Here is an 18,478-nt window from a genome sequence, read left to right as displayed (position 1 = left end):
TCATCTGGCCCTTTGCTTGGACTCCAGTGCCTGCAGGTGAGAGCAGGGTAATGCCCAGCAGACCACCTCCCCTGGTGCAGAGACCCCACCAGATCTTCCAAAGAGACCCGGGAGACTTAGCTGGGCCTTCCACAATTGTCACGAAAGCAGGCCTTCTCCAAGACAGCACCCCCCCCCCCCACTGGGATGCCCTCCTCCCTCTGGCCATTCACAAGGAGGAGACAGACACGGCTCTTAAGAACTTATGTGCTCCTAGATTCACGACACTTTGATTTTAATTTTAATTCTGTAGACTACTTGGTTTCATTTGTGATATACAGTTGTGTTTTTATCTTCTTGTAACTCATTTGTTAGGTATGCATCAATAGGAGCTGCATCAATAGGAGTATAGCATCTAGATCAAGGGAAGTAATAGTGCCACTGTATTCTGCTCTGGTCAGACCTCACCTGGAGTACTGTGTCCAGTTCTGGGCACCACAGTTCAAGAAGGACACTGACAAACTGGAACGTGTCCAGAGGAGGGCAATCAAAATGGTCAAAGGCCTGGAAACGATGCCTTATGAGGAACGGCTAAGGGAGCTGGGCATGTTTAGCCTGGAGGAGAAGAGGTTAAGGGGCGATATGATAGCCATGTTCAAATATATAAAAGGATGTCACATAGAGGAGGGAGAAAGGTTGTTTTCTGCTGCTCCAGAGAAGCGGACACGGAGCAATGGATCCAAACTACAAGAAAGAAGATTCCACCTAAACATTAGGAAGAACTTCCTGACAGTAAGAGCTGTTCGACAGTGGAATTTGCTGCCAAGGAGTGTGGTGGAGTCTCCTTCTTTGGAGGTCTTTAAGCAGAGGCTTGACAACCATATGTCAGGAGTGCTCTGATGGTGTTTCCTGCTTGGCAGGGGGTTGGACTCGATGGCCCTTGTGGTCTCTTCCAACTCTATTCTATGATTCTATGGTATTGGTTATTGAATTTGTTTACAATTTTAATTGCTATTGTATTTTTATTGCAAGCCACACACGCACACAAAGTAAGTGCACAGATAAAGTTATGGTATTTCTCCATCAAAAAAACCTACCCGTCTCCACGCACCCCCATAAACACCCACCCACAGGAATCTCATGGAACCAGTGGTGGACCTACATGGTGGAGGCCCTGAAGCTTGAACTGTCATGGGAGCCCCTTCACAACCAGCAAGGTCTGGGTAACCCCTGTCATCATCTTCAAGGGGGTTGTTCTACGACAGATCAGCACTTTTTAATACGGTATATATTGTCATGAACACATCTGCCCCAAGTAGAGAGGCACAGCTTGAGTTAGGAAGCAGCCAGCAGCAGGAAAGCTTGCCTTCCTCTCAGACACCTGGGAGCAGTCAGCTGTCTACTCCCCCTGACACTGAAAGGAATGCAGATAAGAGGCTAGCAGAGGGCGGGATGGAGAGAAGCCAACTCGCTGAAGAAGCACAGGCAGGCTCAGAAAGGCAGGGGAGCATTTCCTCACCGGAAGAGGAGGCAATTAATCCTATGAGCCCAAGGAGCAGACATATGGGAAAGGTATTTGACAGGAAACAAACCCAGAAACGTAAGAGCCATAGGTTCAGGATATTCTGTAGAAGCAGGAAGAACTCCTCAGAAGGGTCAACTGAATTGTAGGGTATGGAAGCTCCGATAGAGCATCTGAGGCTGATGGTTTGTTTTGCAATAAATATTCAAGCTAATTATGACTTGTGTGCTGTGTTACCAAGACGGCAACCTGGGCTCCTGACATTACACACACACACACACACACACACACACACACACACACACTACTACTGCATTACAGATTTTGATTAAAATGGTATGATATATAAATTAATTAATTAATTAATTAATATAGGGGGTGAAAATCAGGGAAATGTTATATACAGTGGTACCTCTGGTTACGTACTTAATTTGTTCCGGAGGTCCGTTCTTAACCTGAAACTGTTCTTAATCTGAAGCACCACTTTAGCTAATGGGGCCTCCTGCTGCTGCCGTGCCGCCACCGCGTGATTTCTGTTCTGAAGCAAAGTTCTTAACCCGAGGTACTATTTCTGGGTTAGCGGAGTCTGTAACCTGAAGCGTATATAACCTGAAGCATGTGTAACCTGAGGTACCATTGTACATGCGTGATGCACTTTTTAAAGCAATTTTTAAAGCAAAGTGAACTCCAGTCTTTTGGGTCCCCTCCAGGATGGGGGCTCTGAAGCTGAAGCTTCATTCGTTTCATAGAAGATTCGCCCCTGTGGGGAACCATCACAATCCCAGAGCTAAATCCCAATGGGACATGGTAGAAACACACACACACAATTTTTAACCCTCTTCTTGACTATATTTTAGTTTGGATAACTACACAAATTTTGTCCACCAAAGTGCAATGTACAAGGGGAAGGTTCGGTGAACACAAAAGGGGAGCGCTGCTCTTGCTTGTAGCAGGTCCCTCGGGGGGAGGCAGCGTCTTCTCCTCCACCTGCTCCACCAAACTTCTCAGGTTCTCTGCCGGCTGCCCGAGGGGCTCACTCAGTTTGAGGGGCTCCTGGCTGGAAGGAAGCAGCCTTGGGGGGCCCACAGCATGTCACGGATGCGCCGGATGGACTGGATCTGCGGCTGGGAGGCGGCCCACTCATTCCAGTGTGCAAAGTCTCCGCTCTCAAAGAGATACTGGTAACCCCGATAGCCAGGGTACTGGTAGCCCACCCAGCTGTGGGGGGAACAAAGAGAAGGCTGGCATCAGTAAACACAGGGAGGAGAAGGTGCCCAGCTATCTCTCGCCCAGGGCTCAGCTGCCCAAAGCCAAAGCCATAGGGCAGCCAAGGTAGGGCGGCCTGGCTTTCATAAAAGCCAGTGGTTAAAAAATCATCCCAAAGCAACATGGATCATAGGGATCCAGTGCAGTTATGGGAGGCTGCGGTCTTCAGGAAGAACTTTCTGAGGGTAAGAACTGTCCGACTGCAGACCAGAGAGCTTTGGAAGGCTGTGGACTCTCCTTCCTTGGGAGTTTTTAATCAGAGGTTGGATGGTCGTCTGTCATGGATGAGATTCCTGCCTTGCAGGGGGTTGGACTAGAGGACCCTGGGGTCCCTTCCAACTCTACCATTCTATGATTCTGTGATTCAGACTTTTCAAAACAGAGAACCACCTTCAGCCCAAACATGCATTTGGGAGGATCCACTTCTTAGTTTTGTGCTGCCTATTTGTGTGGTGGTGGGGATGCTAGTGCTGCTGTTTTACCCACAAGGAAAGCCCTGCAAGAGAATCAGGCCAAAAGGCAACATCCTGCTTCCTGCAACTGCCAGCCAGATGCCCCTGGGAAGCCCAGAAGCCAAAGCGCTCCCCTGCTTGTATCCAGGAACTGATATTCAGAAATAAACTGCCTCTGCACATGGAGGCTCCATCTCACCATCATGATGACTAAGACTAACTGACATAAGGACTCCCCCTTCTCTTTTCCCAAGTCCCCATTATATAGCTACTTCAGCTATTGACAATCCCTCTTATCTTGCAGTTCCAAAAATTAATGTTGTGTGGGAAGGATTTCCATGGTCTTGCCCAAATCTCCTGCCCATCAATTTCACTGGCTGATCCCAAAGTCCTAGCATGATGAGAGAGGGAGGAAAAATCCCACTTTGTGGGAGCAACAGAGGCAGATTCCTCTCCTTAGGGAAATACGCCACCCAAAGCTCATTTGAACACCAGTAATGTAGGATAGGGACGCGGGTGGCGCTGTGGGTAAAACCTCAGCGCCTAGGACTTGCCAATCGTATGGTCGGCGGTTCGAATCCCCACGAGGTGAGCTCCTGTCATTCGGTCCCAGCTTCTGCTCACCTAGCAGTTCGAAAGCACTCTTAAGTGCAAGTAGATAAATAGGTACCGCTTTATAGCGGGAAGGTAAACGGCATTTCCGTGTGCTGCGCTGGTGCTGGCTCGCCAGAGCAGCTTCATCACGCTGGCCACGTGACCCGGAAGTGTCTCCGGATAGCGCTGGCCCCCGGCCTCTTAAATGAGATGGGCGCACAACCCTAGAGTCGGACACGACTAGCCCGTACGGGCAGGGGTACCTTTACCTTTAATGTAGGATAACCAGCTTCATATAACAAACATGCTTATCCTAATTAATGCATGAAGGGGTTAATGCCATAGAGTAAGCTGTCTTGCCAGGCTTAGCTAGGTCACTCCCCCTCACCTTGGGGAAAAGGTTCACCCTCAGTCTACCTGAGACGCTCAGCATGTAAAGAGATCTGAGCGGCTTGCTCCAAGCTCAGACCTCATGGCTCTTACAAACCACTCCTCAATTCCTATACTGATAATTATTTAGGAACTTTCACCACTGTAACTAAACCAAGTTTTACTGCCTCTGCAACTTTTCCTGAATGCTATATGGAAAAGCACATAAATCTGACCATTGGAGAGTTGGTAAGTAAACTGTTTTTACTTACAAACTGTTTTAAACTTACCAAGCATGTGGTCTTTTTCTATGTTGGGGTAAGAGGGGGCTATTTGGGAACTCGCAAGGGTATTTTTTAAAGGTCTAACAGCCTATATTTGCACTGCATATATTGTGATTTTAAATCTCTGCTGGGGTTCTCTCACCAAAGAGTACTTGCCCCAATCCTGGATCTTGGCACCCAGGAAATTCTTTATATATCTGTTTTTTCCTTGCCACTAAGAAGCGGAGTGCTTAGCATTCGGAACTCACCATTCCCTGACAGGATCTGCGGTTCATGCCAGGGGCTGCAGCCCAAACCCTTTCTTCTCCAGGAGGAATATACGAAGCTACCTTAGACCAAGTCAGAGCATTGGTCCATCGAGCTCAGTATGGCCTACACTGACTGGCAGAGGCCCCCCACAGAGGAAGTCTCTCCCAGCCCTGCCTGGAGATGCTGCCAGGAATTGAACCTGGGGTCTTCTGCACGAGCTACGGAGCTTCCCAAAGAGAAATGGCACCCATTGATTCAGAGGGAAGCGGTCAGATCCAGGCTCTGACTTACATTCCACTGGGCACCTTCACGCTGCCCAGACGCCCACAGAAACCGTGGGCCCAGAGGGTTGGCACGTCGTCTTCCTGGATCTCCATCTTGTTTCCCCTGAAGTTGGCACTTTCAAAGAGGAGGATCTTCTGCTCTTGGGCCTCCTGCTGCGAGAGAGAGGGTGGGGGCATCAACTGCTCCTCTTCCTCACCCCCACAGGTTCCCAGGCCACAGCAAGAGGTGGCAGAATGAGATTGCCAGGGAGGAAGAGGTCTGGGAGGGAGTGGGGGCCCTCAGCAGATGCCCAAAGGCACTACCCTGGCTAGGCCTGGACTCACCATTCTCACGGGGCGCAGGGAGCGGAAGCAGTCGCTGCGGCAGCTGCTGGACCAGGTGTCCCATCGCGGGTACTCGCCCTTCTCCAGGATGAACATTTCGCCACGCAGGTTGCACTGCTCAAAGGCCACCCAGCTGAGGGCAGCGTGCAAAGGAAGGTGTGTCCAGAGGACGGAGGACATTGGCAGCCACAAGACAGAAAGATGGAGGGTGACTGGATGCAGCAGAGCACCTGTGACTTGGCAGTCAGCATTTCAAGACAGCAAGGTCCTGGGCGGGGGGAGGGGGCCTCCTCCCCTCCCACATGTAGAACCCAGCTGGAGTGGCAGCTAAATCTTCCTTCAGCACTCCAGAGGGCAAGGGCTCTGCTTGGGAGGCAGAGGGCAGTACTGTCTTCCAAGGCTTTAGATCACCCCCCCCCCCGATTTGCGACCTGATGGCAAAGATCATCAACTTTGGGTGGGCCTAGCCCACTCGGGTATTTTATGGGGGGGGGGCAAAGACCCCTTGGCCCCTGGGAGGTCATAGCTCCCATTCCTTGAACTGTGATATGCCTAAGGAAGCAGAGTAGCCTAGATTAGAATGAGAATGTGTTCTTATAGTTACAGGTAGGTAGCCGTGTTGGTCTGCCGTAGTCGTAACAAAATTTAAAAATTCCTTCCATTAGCACCTTAGAGACCAACTAAGTTTGTTATTGGTATGAGCTTTTGTGTATCTGAAGAAGTGTGCATGCACACAAAAGCTCATACCAATAACAAACTTAGTTGGTCTCTAAGGTGCTACTGGAAGGAATTTTTTTAAATTTTGTTTCATATATTATGTTAGAAGCTTCCCAGTGTGGCTGGGGCAACCAAGTCAGATGGTCAGGGTATAAGTAAATAATAATAATAATAATAATAATAATAATAATAATAATAATAATGATGATGATGATGATGATGCCTTTAAAGCATGGCGAAGTGGAGCATCCTCACTCCCACCAGAGGAAGCAATGGCCATTAACTCTGATGTCTTGGAAAGAGTACTGGAGAGATGGATGGAGGAGAGAGCTGTCAAGGGCTTCTGGGCCCCAGGGCTCGGTCTGTTGGAGGCAGTAACACTTCTGAATATCACCAGTCACTGGAAACTGTTGGAAGGAGACTGGTCTTGCACTTGGGCTCTGCTTGTGGGCTTCCCATAATAAGCATCTGGCTTGCTACTCTGAAAACAGGATGTTGGACCAGATGGGCCATGGGCCTGATCCAGCAGGCTCTTCTTCTGGGCTTATGTTTGGAGGTATAAAATGGCTGTAAAAGGGGATTTAGTGCTTGCTTTGGGGGCATCAATTTTTGCTTGCTTTAAGCAAAGGCATTCATTTTGTTCTCCCTTTCACTCCCACCTGTAGATTAGCATGCCTCCAAGGCTTCATCCAATTTTGCATGATTACTGTGTATTTAGATGCATAATTCCCAATTGCATTCAAGTGAGTTTACTTCGAGGTTAGTGTGCACAATGGACCCTCTCACCATGAGCTCTTCTCTGCCGCTTCCTCACAAAAAAAAGCCTAGGTTGCTGCAATCTGGCACCCACTTACCTGGGAGTAAGCCCTATAAACCACAAAGAGACTTACTTTTGAGCAAACATGTCTGCTGAGTAGTAGAATCTGCAGAAAATAGCTTACATGGAGTACTTTATCTCAAGCTGAGATTTCAAGGAGACCCTAACAAGAAAGGGAAGGGGGGTGTATCCAAAGAGCTCATTTGTCAACCCCAACTCTGATTTCATTCATTGACTAGAAACACGAAAACATAGCAGCCTGCCTGGCTCATCTCACATAAAATAGGGGAGAGGTCTTATGTTGCTTCCTTGTTTTCTTTCTAGGAGGGTAGAGATTTACTTTTTAAAAAAGAAGGAAGAAAGCGAATCACCTGGGACTCCTATTGGCTATGGAGCCTAGCACATCCCCATCTCCAGCACCTGCCTCTCGATAACCCTGTTTGGCTGAGATCACTTACGGTCCAGAGGTTGCCAGGACACTGCGCACCCGGTCAAATCCATGGTCCCCCAGGTTCAGGCATGCACTGGTGAACTCCATCTGCTTGCCCTGGAAGTTCTCCTGGTCAAACACAATGATCTGAAAGAAGCAATATGAAACGTCTCCTGGGGGCGTTGGGGGAGAAGCACAAGCAGCAGTTATTAGAGGATTTGTTTCTTTATTTGCTATGGACATTTATAGTCTCTCATTCCCTGAAAGGTCCCAGGGCAGGCAGCACATATAGATTAAAGCCCCAGTTTGGCAATGTAACACCAGAACAAAATGCATCAACAGCACAGATGTGATTACAAGAAGATCCAGCCAGAATAGGTCATTTTGCTGCCCCAAATCAAAATATGAACCCTGAGAAGTCTGTGCCACGTCAGACAGGGCCAGCTGCCAGAGGGCTACTTACTGTTCCATTGACACCTTAAGGAATGAGCGCTCAGGGAGGGTGGCTTGAATGTCCAGGGATGCGGCAGAGGTGAGCTCTGGAGCCACATGCACCAGATTCAAATCCTTCAGCAGGGATTAAGGAACAGCATAAATCCAATTTTCATACTTTGTAGCTCACAAACTCCCTGCTGGGTTAATACAAGAACACATGCGTGTTTGCACACATGCATGCACACCCAAACACATATATCCCTGGTGTGCTTGGTGAGGAAATGGCCATGTAGTGAACTTTCTCTGCCACCCTCTGTTCTTCCTGTGTTTCCGCCACCCAGCTGCCTTATCTTCTTTTATTCCTGTCAGTTGCCAGAGCCCCCTTTCAATTTCCCATTTAATTCAGATTCTGGTAAGATGTTTCAGGGCGCCACGTCCAGGGTTGGTGCCTTTGCCTTACAGAGGAAAGACTAGTATGGTGAAGCTATTTTGTAAGGTTTCTATACAGAAAAAGCAAGCAGAGCATACGGGGAGGTGAATGCCAACCCCTCTGATAAGACAGCAGACCCTGGAGAAAGATGCAGCTCTTTATGATTTTTTGCTTTTCTTTACATCCCACTTTTTTCCCACGGACCTCAAGATAGCTTGCATTCCCCCCATATACACCTTGATCCTCACAAGAACCTAGTGGGCCAGGCTAGGCTGAGAGCCAAACCCCCTCCTGGCAGGCATTGGGTAGGAGGAAGACGTTCTGGGCACAGAAGCAGAGCCTTAGCAGTGGGTTGATTCTGCCCTGGTTTGTTCTGTGATGCCAGCCCACTATTTCTGTCTGAGGGGGGATTAAAGATGACAAGAGCGAGGCGAAGCCAACCAGTATCTTTGTGGTACAAGAAGTTACAGGATTTCAGCAGGAATTGTGGGCTAGGCACTGACTGAAAGTGAAGTAGTGTGACCAGCCCAAATCTTGTGAGGGTGCAAACAGTATTGGAAATGGGATTGCCCATGGCTCCCCCTGAGCATTGTGAATACAAATCACCCTGCATGCCCCATAGGAAGGATATCTAGAGGGGTCCCCAGGGGTGGAACCTGGGTCCCCCATGGCTTCCCCAGTCCGAGGGGGGCATGTCATGGGCTCTTCCCCACGGCTGCCTGCTGTTTCTTTCAGGAGGTCAGGTGTGTTTGTCTGGGTGGAGAGAGTGAGCAGCCCTGCATAGGGAAGCTTTTTAAGGTTTCATGTTTCACTATGTTTTGATATATGCTGGAAGCTGCCCGGAGTGGCTGGGGCAGCCCAGTCGGATGGGAGGGAGTACAAATCAATGGTTGTTGTTGTTATCACTTTCCTGAAGCTCTGGTGGCCATTCCATTGCAGCAGAGAGAAAGAGAGCTGCAAGTGTCTCCTCACCATTCTTTCCAGTTCTGGTCTACCAGCCACTGACCTAACCAAAGGATAGGGACTGGGCTTCCAACAGGGCTCTCTTCCCTTCCCCTCCCAAGACAGGCCCAGACTGGATGCAGCACCGAAGGGACAGCCATGCGCTCTAAGGGATCAGGGCCTCCTCCCCATGTCCTGCCTCTCTGCTCAGAACTGGCACCTTCTCCCAACTCACCCGGAAAGGTTCTGCAGAGGACTCTTCACCCTGACTGCTGGAATCGGGGGATGAGTTGGTGGATGGGGTGGGACTGTCTTTTTCCTTCCTGTCCATGTCATGGCTGGGAGGGGTGGTTCTTGTGCTTTCGGACATGGCCGTGTCTGGGTAAGACCTGAAATTGTAACACCTGTTCAGTTAGAAAGCACCTTTTCAGGTGCCTACCCTACATATCTGGAGCAGTCTCATGCCACCTCCTGCCCTTTCCTGCTGACTCCCTCAGGTTTCTCAAAAGAAAAGCACTTTTTGCATACTTTTCCACACAACTAATCATAAGCTGCAAATTAAAATACGACTGCTATCGTCCTGGGACACACTTCCTTACTGCAGGAGCATTCTGGTGAAATATGCTGTTACTTCTCCTTCCAATATCTAACTTGTGGGGCAGAGTTTGTCGCTTCCCAAAATTCATCTTGTCCTTTTGGTATTATTCTGTTTTCCACCCCTGCCTTTTGCTGCCAGTTCCTTTCTGCCCTTTCTTCAGGGCAGTGTGTGCTTTTCATCAATGCTCAGAGGAAAGAACCTAGGAAGGGCCTGCTGGATCAGGGCAATGGGGGACCACCTCACGCAGCCTCCTGTTCTCGCAGTGGCCAACCAGAGGCGTCATTGGGAAACCCACAAGCAATGGAGTCCCAGAGCTCTCTGCCCTCCTGTGGTTTCTAGCAACTGGCATTCTGAAGCACAGCTGTCTGCAGCTGGGGACACAGCCATGATGGGTGCAGCCATTGATAGCCTTCCCTGCCTCCATGAATCTGCCCGGCACTCTTTCAAAGCCATCGAGGTTGGTGGCCATCACTGCCTCCTGCGGGAAGAACAACTTTCTGTTCCCTGTCCTGATAACATTTATTTGATCTGGTCCATCTTCCTGCTGCTCAGATCCTGAGCCATCTTTCCCGCTGCTTGAGGGACTGACGAGAAGGTTTCCATGGTGAAGGAAGTGAGCAAGAAAAGGGCTCTCCCCGGGAAATGAAGGCATGCCTCGTGCCTTGATGGGGTGGGACACACACACACACACACACACACACACACACACACAGTAGCCAGAAGCCCCCAGATGTCTCCAGGATGCAGGGCACCTTCCCTCCACCTCTTACCTGGGTTGCTGGTGCTTCGTGGTGGAGTGATTGGGCTGGTGTCGTGACTCCACTGCATTTTATACACTCTCGTTTTATGCCCTAGCCAGGGCAAAGCCCAGGAGGACACAATGGAGATGCTTGGTCATCGGAGTCCTCCTCAAAGGCCACAGTCATCACATCTTGCAATGAGGGCACTCAGCTGGAAAACCACCAGATATCCACCCCAGCCCTGCCCTCTGCTCCACAATACCCGCCACCCCCACCCCCCCGCCGCCACCCCCACCAGACTGGTCCTCCCTCCCAAGCAGAGCAGTTGCTGATGAAGCAGCTTCCATTGTGGAGCTTGTGAAAAGGCCTTCCTGGGCTGAGGAATATTTTGCAACTCGGTCTGTATGCCAGGCTATAAATAGCATCCCAAGCAGGGCATGCAGCCCCAAGACCACCTACCCAACCTCCAGGCCTCCTGGACCAGCCAAGAGAGCCACACAGTGAGGGAGACCCAGGTTCAAACCTTCATTGGCACCCTGGGTGGTTCTGAGCAGATCCCCATCCCAGTCTCCCCTTTGTCCCACTCCACAGGGTTGTTGTGGCTTGTCAGTGCCATGAGGGAGGCATCCACAGAAGAACATAGGAAGAGTCCTGCTGGATCAGGCCAAAGGCCCATCTAGTCCACAATCCGCTCCTGCCTACGGTCAGTCAGACACCCACAAGGCGGGGGCTGATGGCAACTGCCATTGGAAAAGGTGCCCTGCCGCCAACAGTGGAGGCAGGACAAGCCATCGTGGCTGGTAGCCATTGATAGCCATTTCCTCCATGAATTTGTCTTGCTTCCTTCATAAGAGCTGGTGGCCATTGCTACTTCCTGTGGGAAGGAGACCCAAAGTTTAACCAGGCGCTACTCCGTCTTGCACCTTCCAACATTCAGCTTCACCAGACCGCCCTGCTGGCTTCTAGCATGATATAGGTGGCTTTCTCTCTATCCTCTTCCTCCACCTTGCACACCATTTTGTAGGCATTCTGCTTATGCTCTGAGGCACTCCTCATCCCCTTGTTTCTGGGTCAAGCTTAGCATCAGGGAAATAGTAGTTCTGCACACAGGGGCTGCTCTGAACCCCACCATGTGCCCAGTGACTTTTTCCCTGTCTCCAGTTCCTGCGCTGAGAGGAAGAGAGGGAGAGTGACTGTGAGGGGTCGGGCTCTGGATGAGGCCAGCTTGATCCTCTGGGAGACAGACCTTTGTTCCGGCCTGTGCTGAGTCAGGGCATTTGGGGATGCACAGCGGATATAAAAATCCCTCTGGAGAAGAGCTGATGGGGAGAGTCTGGCTGGAGCTCACCAGGTAAGTGCCGTTGGAAGTCCCATGGGGGGCAGGCAGGCATGGTTCCGTTCGCTTCAACCCTAGAACAGGTTCAGGCAGACTTGGGTACAATCCTGGAACTAGCAACCCCAGGCAATGGGTGTGAACTATTGACTCAAGGAAGGATTGGATGTCATTTTCCGAGGGCAACGTGCCCTGATAGGTGTCTTAGTGGCAAGAAAGGGGAACCATACTCTGCACATGCTCTGTGGCAAACTCATCCATAAGTGCTGTCTAGTGGTGAAAGAATCTGTCAATGTCGGTTCTCTTAGTTCCTCATTTTTTCCAACCTTAAATTTGGTTCTTCACATTTCTGTAACAATTTGAAGGTTGTCCTTTTTTAAATCTTCATGTGTATTCTTAAGCATTTTAGTGCAAATTTCTTCTGCTAAAGATATTTATGTGAACAATTTTGACCAACGTACACATTTTGCAAGCAGTTTGCTCTAATAGAATACAACTGTGTATGCTATTTTCACAAATATATCCATTTTTAATGCACATTTCACCCTAATATTTGAATGTTTGAAAACTTTGGTTGGCTGGAAAACTTCATTGCAAAAATTCATATATGTGCAATTTCAAAGGGTAGGTCTGCGTTTGGTTCTCATCTTGTTAAGGAAAGTGTAAATGTGATAAAATGTGGTTTAAATGCGTCCTGAATTGAGTGTCTTCCCTGCCCTAGTCCTGGCTGAAGGCAGGTCCCTTGAGTAATCGCTACTCTTGCCCTTTCCACATGTTTCTCCTTTATCCCAGCTTTTCCGTATTGGAAGGATGAGTGGTGTGGCCTGGAAAAGAGGTTTCCAGCGTTAACCTTAGCTCCCCAAGATGTCCTGTAACACCTTTGGCCCTGCGCTTTTCTCCCCTACAGGGAAGCAGAGTCTACCATGAGTCATCACAGCGGAAAAGTCTCTGGACTTTGGAAGGTATGGAGCAATGAGCCATGTGTATAGCCGGGTTGTAGAGGAGTCCCAGGGAACAAACTTTTTTGCAAGGGGGGGGGGCGGTATCAAGAAACTGTGAAGGCAGAGAACAGAAATTTGGGGCAGGTTGCTTGAAACCAATTAACAAAAGCAAATCATGTTATTTATCTTACACTTCCGATCTGCCAGGTGCTTCACTGCATTCATTGTGCTCTCCCCCCAAGTACCCTGTCAGTTAGGCTTGCAGCCGTCCCATTTTGCAGATGGAGAGCTGAGGCTTAGAGTGAGTGAATTCTTCAAGGCTAAACAAGGAGTCCAGGAGAGGGAAGGACTTGAGCTCAGATGTTTCTGCACTAAGGAGGGATCATATGGTGTAGTGATTTGGGAGCACTTGGCTCAGGCCTGTGTTCAAATCCCCTCAAAATCTCCCTTCCCCTCCCTCCTACTTCACTGGCTCTTCTGGGGATAAGATGAGGTCATTTGCATTCATGTGCTTCCTCGTGTTTGCTCACGCAGGCAGGTGCTTCTCCCCAGAGGTGCTGCTTGTGGGGTTGAATGCGGACGCATGCCTTCATATACGACTGTGGCGGGCATTGAGTGTGTGGCTTCTTCCACTCACCCCTGCACTCTGGAAAAGGGGGTCAGGGTCACTTCTGGCTGCTCCTGACCCTTCTCTCGACCAAGCCTTCAACCCTCCAGTGAGGAATGAGAGACCCTCACCCACCAGTGCCCCTTCAATCCTGCCAGTCTGAGGGCAGATCTCTGAGCAGCGACAGCAGGTTCTCTGGTGGGCTTTCCTCCCTGCTCCCCCCTCCCCAGGACCCTGAGCCCCCACCCTCGTCTCTTCTCAGATTGTGGCCTGGGACGAGCCCGCCTTCCGGGGCCGGAAGCATGAGTTCACCTCTGAGTGCTACGACATCACATTGTGTGGCTTCGACAATGTCTGCTCAGCCCGCGTTGAGAGCGGCACGTGAGTTGACTCCCTACTGCTTCCCAGAACCCTTGCCCACTTTCTTGCTTTTCCTGGGACCCCTTCACCCCACTGCCCCTGCCTCGTTCCCACCTTCGCTCTGGTGGTGAATGCCTCACTCACACGTCGTGAGTGGACCTTGCTGAGCTTCAGAGCCTGACTCCTTTCCTCAGAGTTCATAGCAGGTAAATCCCTGAGGCTTGCAACCCTAGACCTGCTCAGATGAGGAGTGTTGTGCAGTGGTTAGTGCTGAGCTGGGACGTTGGGAGACCAGGGTTCAAGTCTCTGCTCAGCCACAAGGCTCCGCTGGGTGACCATGGGTCCATCACAGTCTCTCAGCCTAACCTACCTCACAGGGTTGTTGTGAGGATGGTATGGGGAGCGCTTTGGAGGAAAGAAGGAGGGATATAAATGTAGTGAATCAATAAAATAGCTCCAGCTGCCTTGGAGAGTGAATGTGCACAGGACTATGCTGTGTGCAGCGGGGAGAGAGTGCGCCTGGCCTGTCTTGTGCATTCACGCCAATGTCTGCACACAAACATTCCGGCACCATGCAGGGCACAGCCAGATGATGCTTTTCTAGCCTGCTGGGGCCGAGCTTTGTTCGCAGAATGTTCCTTCCCCCCTCATCCCCCAAGCTAAGCCTGCACCTTCCTGGCTACAGAGGCCCACCTCCTTTCTCCCCACAGGTGGGTCGGCTTTGAGCACCCCGGTTTCCAGGGGCAGCAGTTTGTGCTGGAGCAAGGTGACTACCCCTGCTGGGAAGCCTGGAGCGGAAGCAACGCCTACCATGCCCACCGGCTGAGCTCCTTCCGGCCCGTCTCCTGTGCGGTGAGCAACTGGGGTGGGCCAGCAGGAGGCTGCCTGGAGGGAGTTGTAGCCCAGGCTGCCTGAGGGTGGCAGGGTGCCGGCCTTGCATGCAGATGGTCCCAGGCTCAGTCCCTGGCAGCATCTCTAGGGAGGGCCAGCGAAAGACCCTGCCTGAAACCTGCAGAGCCTCTGCCTGCCTGCGCACGCAATACTGAGCAGGCGGACCAAGGTTTAGACTCCAAATTATGTTCCTCGGTGAGAGTAGGGTTGCTCTGCTGAGGAATCATAGAAATGTAGAGTTGGAAGGGGCCCCAAGGGCCATCTAGTCCAACCCCCTGGAATGCAGGAATCTCAGCTAAAGCCTCCATGACAGGTGGCCATACATCCTTTGCTTAGAAACTGCAAAGAAAGGAGAGTCCACCACCTTCCCAGGGAGACTGTTCCACTGTCAACCAGCTCTTACAGTCAAACAGTTATTCCTGGTGTTTAGTCAGAATCTCCTTTCTTAGAACCTGAAGCCAGGGGTCCAAGTCCTCCCCTCTGACTTGCTAAGCTCAGCTTTTTTATTTTGCTAACAAACTTAAGATGAGCCAGGCAGAATCAGACTCAGGTGGGTCCATCTAGCTGAGCATCCTACATCCCGCAGTGGCTGAGCCAAGGAGCCTACCCAGCAGCCCTGAAGGTAGCATCCTCCTCATCTTGTTTAGTCCCAGCAGCTGTTACTCAGAGATAGACTGCTTCTAAACCTGGGGGTTAAGAATGTTGCTTCTCCATGAATTTCCCTCATTCCCTTTGAAAGCCTTCTGGACCAGCAGGCATCACCATGTCTCAGACAGGAGCTAATGGTTGAAGTAAATCACTGAGAAGTCCCTCCTGTGGTCTGCCCTGGGTCTACTGCCAAAGAACTTCATAGCTTTGTGCCAGCAAGCCCACTGGAACCCAGCTGTCAGCCACACTGCCTTAGAGGTCACAGGGAAAGTCAAAACCGACCAAGTTTGTCTGGTGGCTTTAGAAACCAAGCCCTGCACTACTGACATCTGGAGAGGCAGGAGGTAGCTCAGCCAAGCCTCTCATCCCTCCAGGAGAAGCGTCAGTAGGAGGAAGCAGCCAGCATCTCCTTGACACAGGAACGCAGCCCTTGGGGTGTCAGTGGGCTGCCGGGCTTTCGTCATTCCTGACTAAGGGCCACACTGGCCTGGCGGGAATTGTTCACATCCAGCATCTGAAGGACTGTAGGTTGCTCACCTGCGCCTTGACAAATTTGGCTCCTTGGCTGTAGAGGCCCAAGAGCTGCAGGACAGACATGGTGGCTGGTATTATTATTGATATTGATATTGTTGTTATTTGCATTTATTAATAATGAGGAGTCCAGGCCAGTGCATAAGATGATGTTTTTGCCCTGCACAGAATCACCGGGAGAGCAAGATGACCATATTTGAGCAGGAAAATTTTATGGGACGCAAAGGGGAGCTGAGTGATGACTACCCATCTCTCAAGGCGATGGGCTGGGGCAGCAATGAGGTGGGGTCCCTCCGTGCGAGTTCTGGAGCGTAAGTACTTTTTTGCGGCCCTGCCAAGTACTCCTCTTCCATTTGTTTCTCAGGGCTGGAACTGAGGGTCACATTTCTCAGGGCGAGTTTCAAAGGAGAGCTGAGCTAGCATATTGCAACGTTTTCATGTCCCTGGACTTGTCTTTGGTAGAGAAAGGGCTTCCTCCTCCTTTCTGCAAGGGATTGATTGATTGATAGCAATAGGATGGAGCCAATACGATTTTGCACAACAAGGCCTGGTGGCCTGGCCTGTGACATTACCTTCTGGTGTTTCTGTGGGCCCTCTGGTCTGAAGAAGGCAGCTCCCTGAACCCAGCAGAGCAGAGGCCTTGCCATTCTTAGGGGCCTCTGCTCCCTAAGAATAAGCAGCAGCAGGGAATTCTATGCGGATGAGGATGGTGTGTGGCCTTGCAAAATCAGAGTTTTCTCGCAGCCTCCAAACACCCCCTGCCCTCTGAGCACTTTGAGGGAGTCCTGAGCCCCTGGCTGCCCTGCTCTGTGCTGGCTTGATCTCCCCACATCTCAGCTGATTTCTCCCCCCTCCTTTCTGTCTCCTCAGATGGGTATGCTTCCAGTTCCCCGGGTACCGGGGCTTCCAGTACGTCGTGGAGAGCGATTGCCATGGGGGCGAATACAAGCATGTCCGGGAACTGGGATCTCATGCTCAGACCTCCCAGGTGCAATCCATTCGCCGAGTGCAGCACTGAGCAAGCCCCATGCAGCGTCTGCCACTTGCCTGGCCCCTGGGTGGGTCTGCCAAGCCGAGGGTTACTTCATCCTGTGCTCCCCTTGCCATGCGCTGGCACAGTGGAATAATTAACTGCCAGGCCACAGCAAGGATTTCCTCCGATGGTGTGTTGTCAAGTGCATTTGTTTAAACTCTTCTGAATATCTGGCTGTCACAGGCAGAGAGAAAAAGCCAAGGATCTCTACCCATCTAATGTTGTAACCCAAGGCATCTGGAAGGCTCTCAGAAGGCATTGCCTACTCCCACCTCCCCCAAACCCATGAACACCACAACTCTCAGGAGGCTGCAGTCTCCCTTTCATGCCAGTGGTGTGGCATCTTCCCTAGGGAGCGCTTCTTTCTCCCTTCCCACCCCTATTCCATCACCAGGCCAAGGAAAGTTTCACATATAAGCCAGAGAGATGCCAGCCAGCAATGGCTCTGAAGCAATTATAGGGCTGCTCCCTCAACTCAGACAACTGTCAAATATTCGCAAAGGGGTGGTAGAAGCATTGTGCTGATAAGAGTTTCACTCTTTGGGGTGGCGTGGGGGGTAGGAAAGGGGTGCGTGGGAGAGAAATTTTGCACAGTGAAATTGCTTGGTTTGTGCATGAACTTCACTGCTTTAAGGTCGGATTCCACTGCAGTAATCAGGAGACATTTCCTTACAAGAGAGATTGGGGTGGGAGTTGGAGATGATCCCTGGGGAATGGCTGAGGGAACTCCATCAGGAAATGAGTGTTGGCTGAAACTGCTAATAAAGTCACCATACTAACGACTGTCTCAATACACTGACCTCAGACTTATTGCTGCCACAAGCATGGATGGATCGGAATGGGGTGCTTGTAGAAGAGAAGGGAGGGTCCTGAGCGTGAGGCCTGAATGTGTTCAGAGGCAGTCTACCTGTGAAGAACAGCATGGGCATACTACACACCATACCTGCTTGGGAGGGGACACAGCATGAAATAGGATCTCCCATTGTCTTGATCCAGCTGCGGGACTTTTTTATTATAACATTTTTATTAAATTTTCAAGAAAAATAACAAAAACAAAAAACACACAATAACAAATACAATAACAACCAAAATATATACAAAACAATATCAAATCGATAAAATGGGATTCTCCGAATACCGTGACTCCCCTCTCCCCCCACCCACTGCATATCATTTCTACTCCAAATTATTATTATTTACCTCAGATTTTCTGTACTATTTCTAAAATTACAAGTGTTTTTAAAATCCTGCCAATGTATTAACCTGTTTACAATACTTTTGCAAAAGCATAATAAACATTTCCCATTCTTTTTAAAATTTCTTGTCATCTTGATTTCTGAGCTTTCCAGTTAGTTTCTAGTCCAGTAACTTGGTTTGCCAATCTTCTTTGGTTGGGACTGCTTCCTCTTTCCATCTTTGGGCTAACAGTATCCGGGCAGCCGTCGTAGCATACAGAAACTTTTTTTCCTGGTCTTTTGGAATTTCTGCTCCTACAATACCTAATAAAAAGACTTCTGGTTTTTTTTAACAAAGGTTACTCTAAACATTTATTTCATTTCATTATAAATCATTTCCCAAAAGTTTTTAACCTTCCAACATTCCCACCACATATATAACGTACCCTCTGTTTCTTTACATTAACAACACTTATTAGATCTTTTTGCTAATTTAACCGGGGTTAGATACCACCGATACATAATTT

The 18,478-nt window shown here is 50.0% G+C and overlaps 2 protein-coding genes across 4 annotated transcripts; one reads left to right on the top strand and one right to left on the bottom strand.

Moving 5' to 3' along the window:
* Positions 1-2,348: 2,348 nt before the first annotated feature.
* On the bottom strand, positions 2,349-10,645 carry CRYBB1 (crystallin beta B1). 2 transcript variants are annotated; one of them, XM_083590634.1, is made up of 6 exons: positions 10,463-10,645; positions 9,330-9,483; positions 7,316-7,434; positions 5,324-5,456; positions 5,007-5,152; positions 2,349-2,719 (listed from the first exon to the last, which is right to left on the bottom strand). In XM_083590634.1, the coding sequence occupies exons 2-6, from the start codon at positions 9,462-9,464 to the stop codon at positions 2,539-2,541; spliced, it is 714 nt and encodes a 237-aa protein (XP_083446760.1). In that variant the 5' UTR covers positions 9,465-9,483; positions 10,463-10,645; the 3' UTR covers positions 2,349-2,538. The 2 variants fall into 2 exon arrangements, with proteins under 2 accessions (XP_083446760.1, XP_083446761.1); XM_083590635.1 differs by having other exon boundaries at positions 5,007-5,149.
* CRYBA4 (crystallin beta A4) lies at positions 4,350-18,093 on the top strand. Of its 2 annotated transcripts, none has more exons than XM_083590658.1 (6): positions 4,350-4,431; positions 12,673-12,727; positions 13,576-13,694; positions 14,384-14,525; positions 15,912-16,054; positions 16,614-18,093. In XM_083590658.1, exons 2-6 carry the CDS (start codon positions 12,689-12,691, stop codon positions 16,759-16,761), a joined length of 591 nt encoding a protein of 196 aa, XP_083446784.1. In that variant the 5' UTR covers positions 4,350-4,431; positions 12,673-12,688; the 3' UTR covers positions 16,762-18,093. The 2 variants fall into 2 exon arrangements, with proteins under 2 accessions (XP_083446784.1, XP_083446783.1); XM_083590657.1 differs by lacking the exon at positions 4,350-4,431 and adding an exon at positions 10,749-11,783.
* The last annotated feature ends 385 nt before the right edge of the window (positions 18,094-18,478 follow it).

This window comes from Podarcis filfolensis (assembly GCF_964270895.1).
Source record: "Podarcis filfolensis genome assembly, chromosome: 16".
In the NCBI taxonomy this organism is placed as follows: domain Eukaryota; kingdom Metazoa; phylum Chordata; class Lepidosauria; order Squamata; family Lacertidae; genus Podarcis; species Podarcis filfolensis.
Note: the sequence above shows the minus strand (reverse complement) of the source record. Positions and strands in the feature narration are given on the sequence as shown.

What these genes read in the sequence shown, in the direction of transcription:
- CRYBB1 (XM_083590634.1), bottom strand. Translation starts at nt 9,464, where the DNA reads ATGTCCGAAAGCACAAGAACCACCCCTCCCAGCCATGACATGGACAGG. An exon ending in GTCCTGGCAACCTCTGGACC is followed by an intron (nt 5,457 to 7,315) that starts GTAAGTGATCTC and finishes CGCTGCCCTCAG; the next exon opens with CTGGGTGGCCTTTGAGCAGT. An exon ending in GTGAAGGTGCCCAGTGGAAT is followed by an intron (nt 2,720 to 5,006) that starts GTAAGTCAGAGC and finishes TTCCCCCCACAG; the next exon opens with CTGGGTGGGCTACCAGTACC.
- CRYBA4 (XM_083590657.1), top strand. Translation starts at nt 11,716, where the DNA reads ATGCACAGCGGATATAAAAATCCCTCTGGAGAAGAGCTGATGGGGAGA. An exon ending in GCCCGCGTTGAGAGCGGCAC is followed by an intron (nt 13,695 to 14,383) that starts GTGAGTTGACTC and finishes TTCTCCCCACAG; the next exon opens with GTGGGTCGGCTTTGAGCACC. An exon ending in TCCGGCCCGTCTCCTGTGCG is followed by an intron (nt 14,526 to 15,911) that starts GTGAGCAACTGG and finishes TGCCCTGCACAG; the next exon opens with AATCACCGGGAGAGCAAGAT.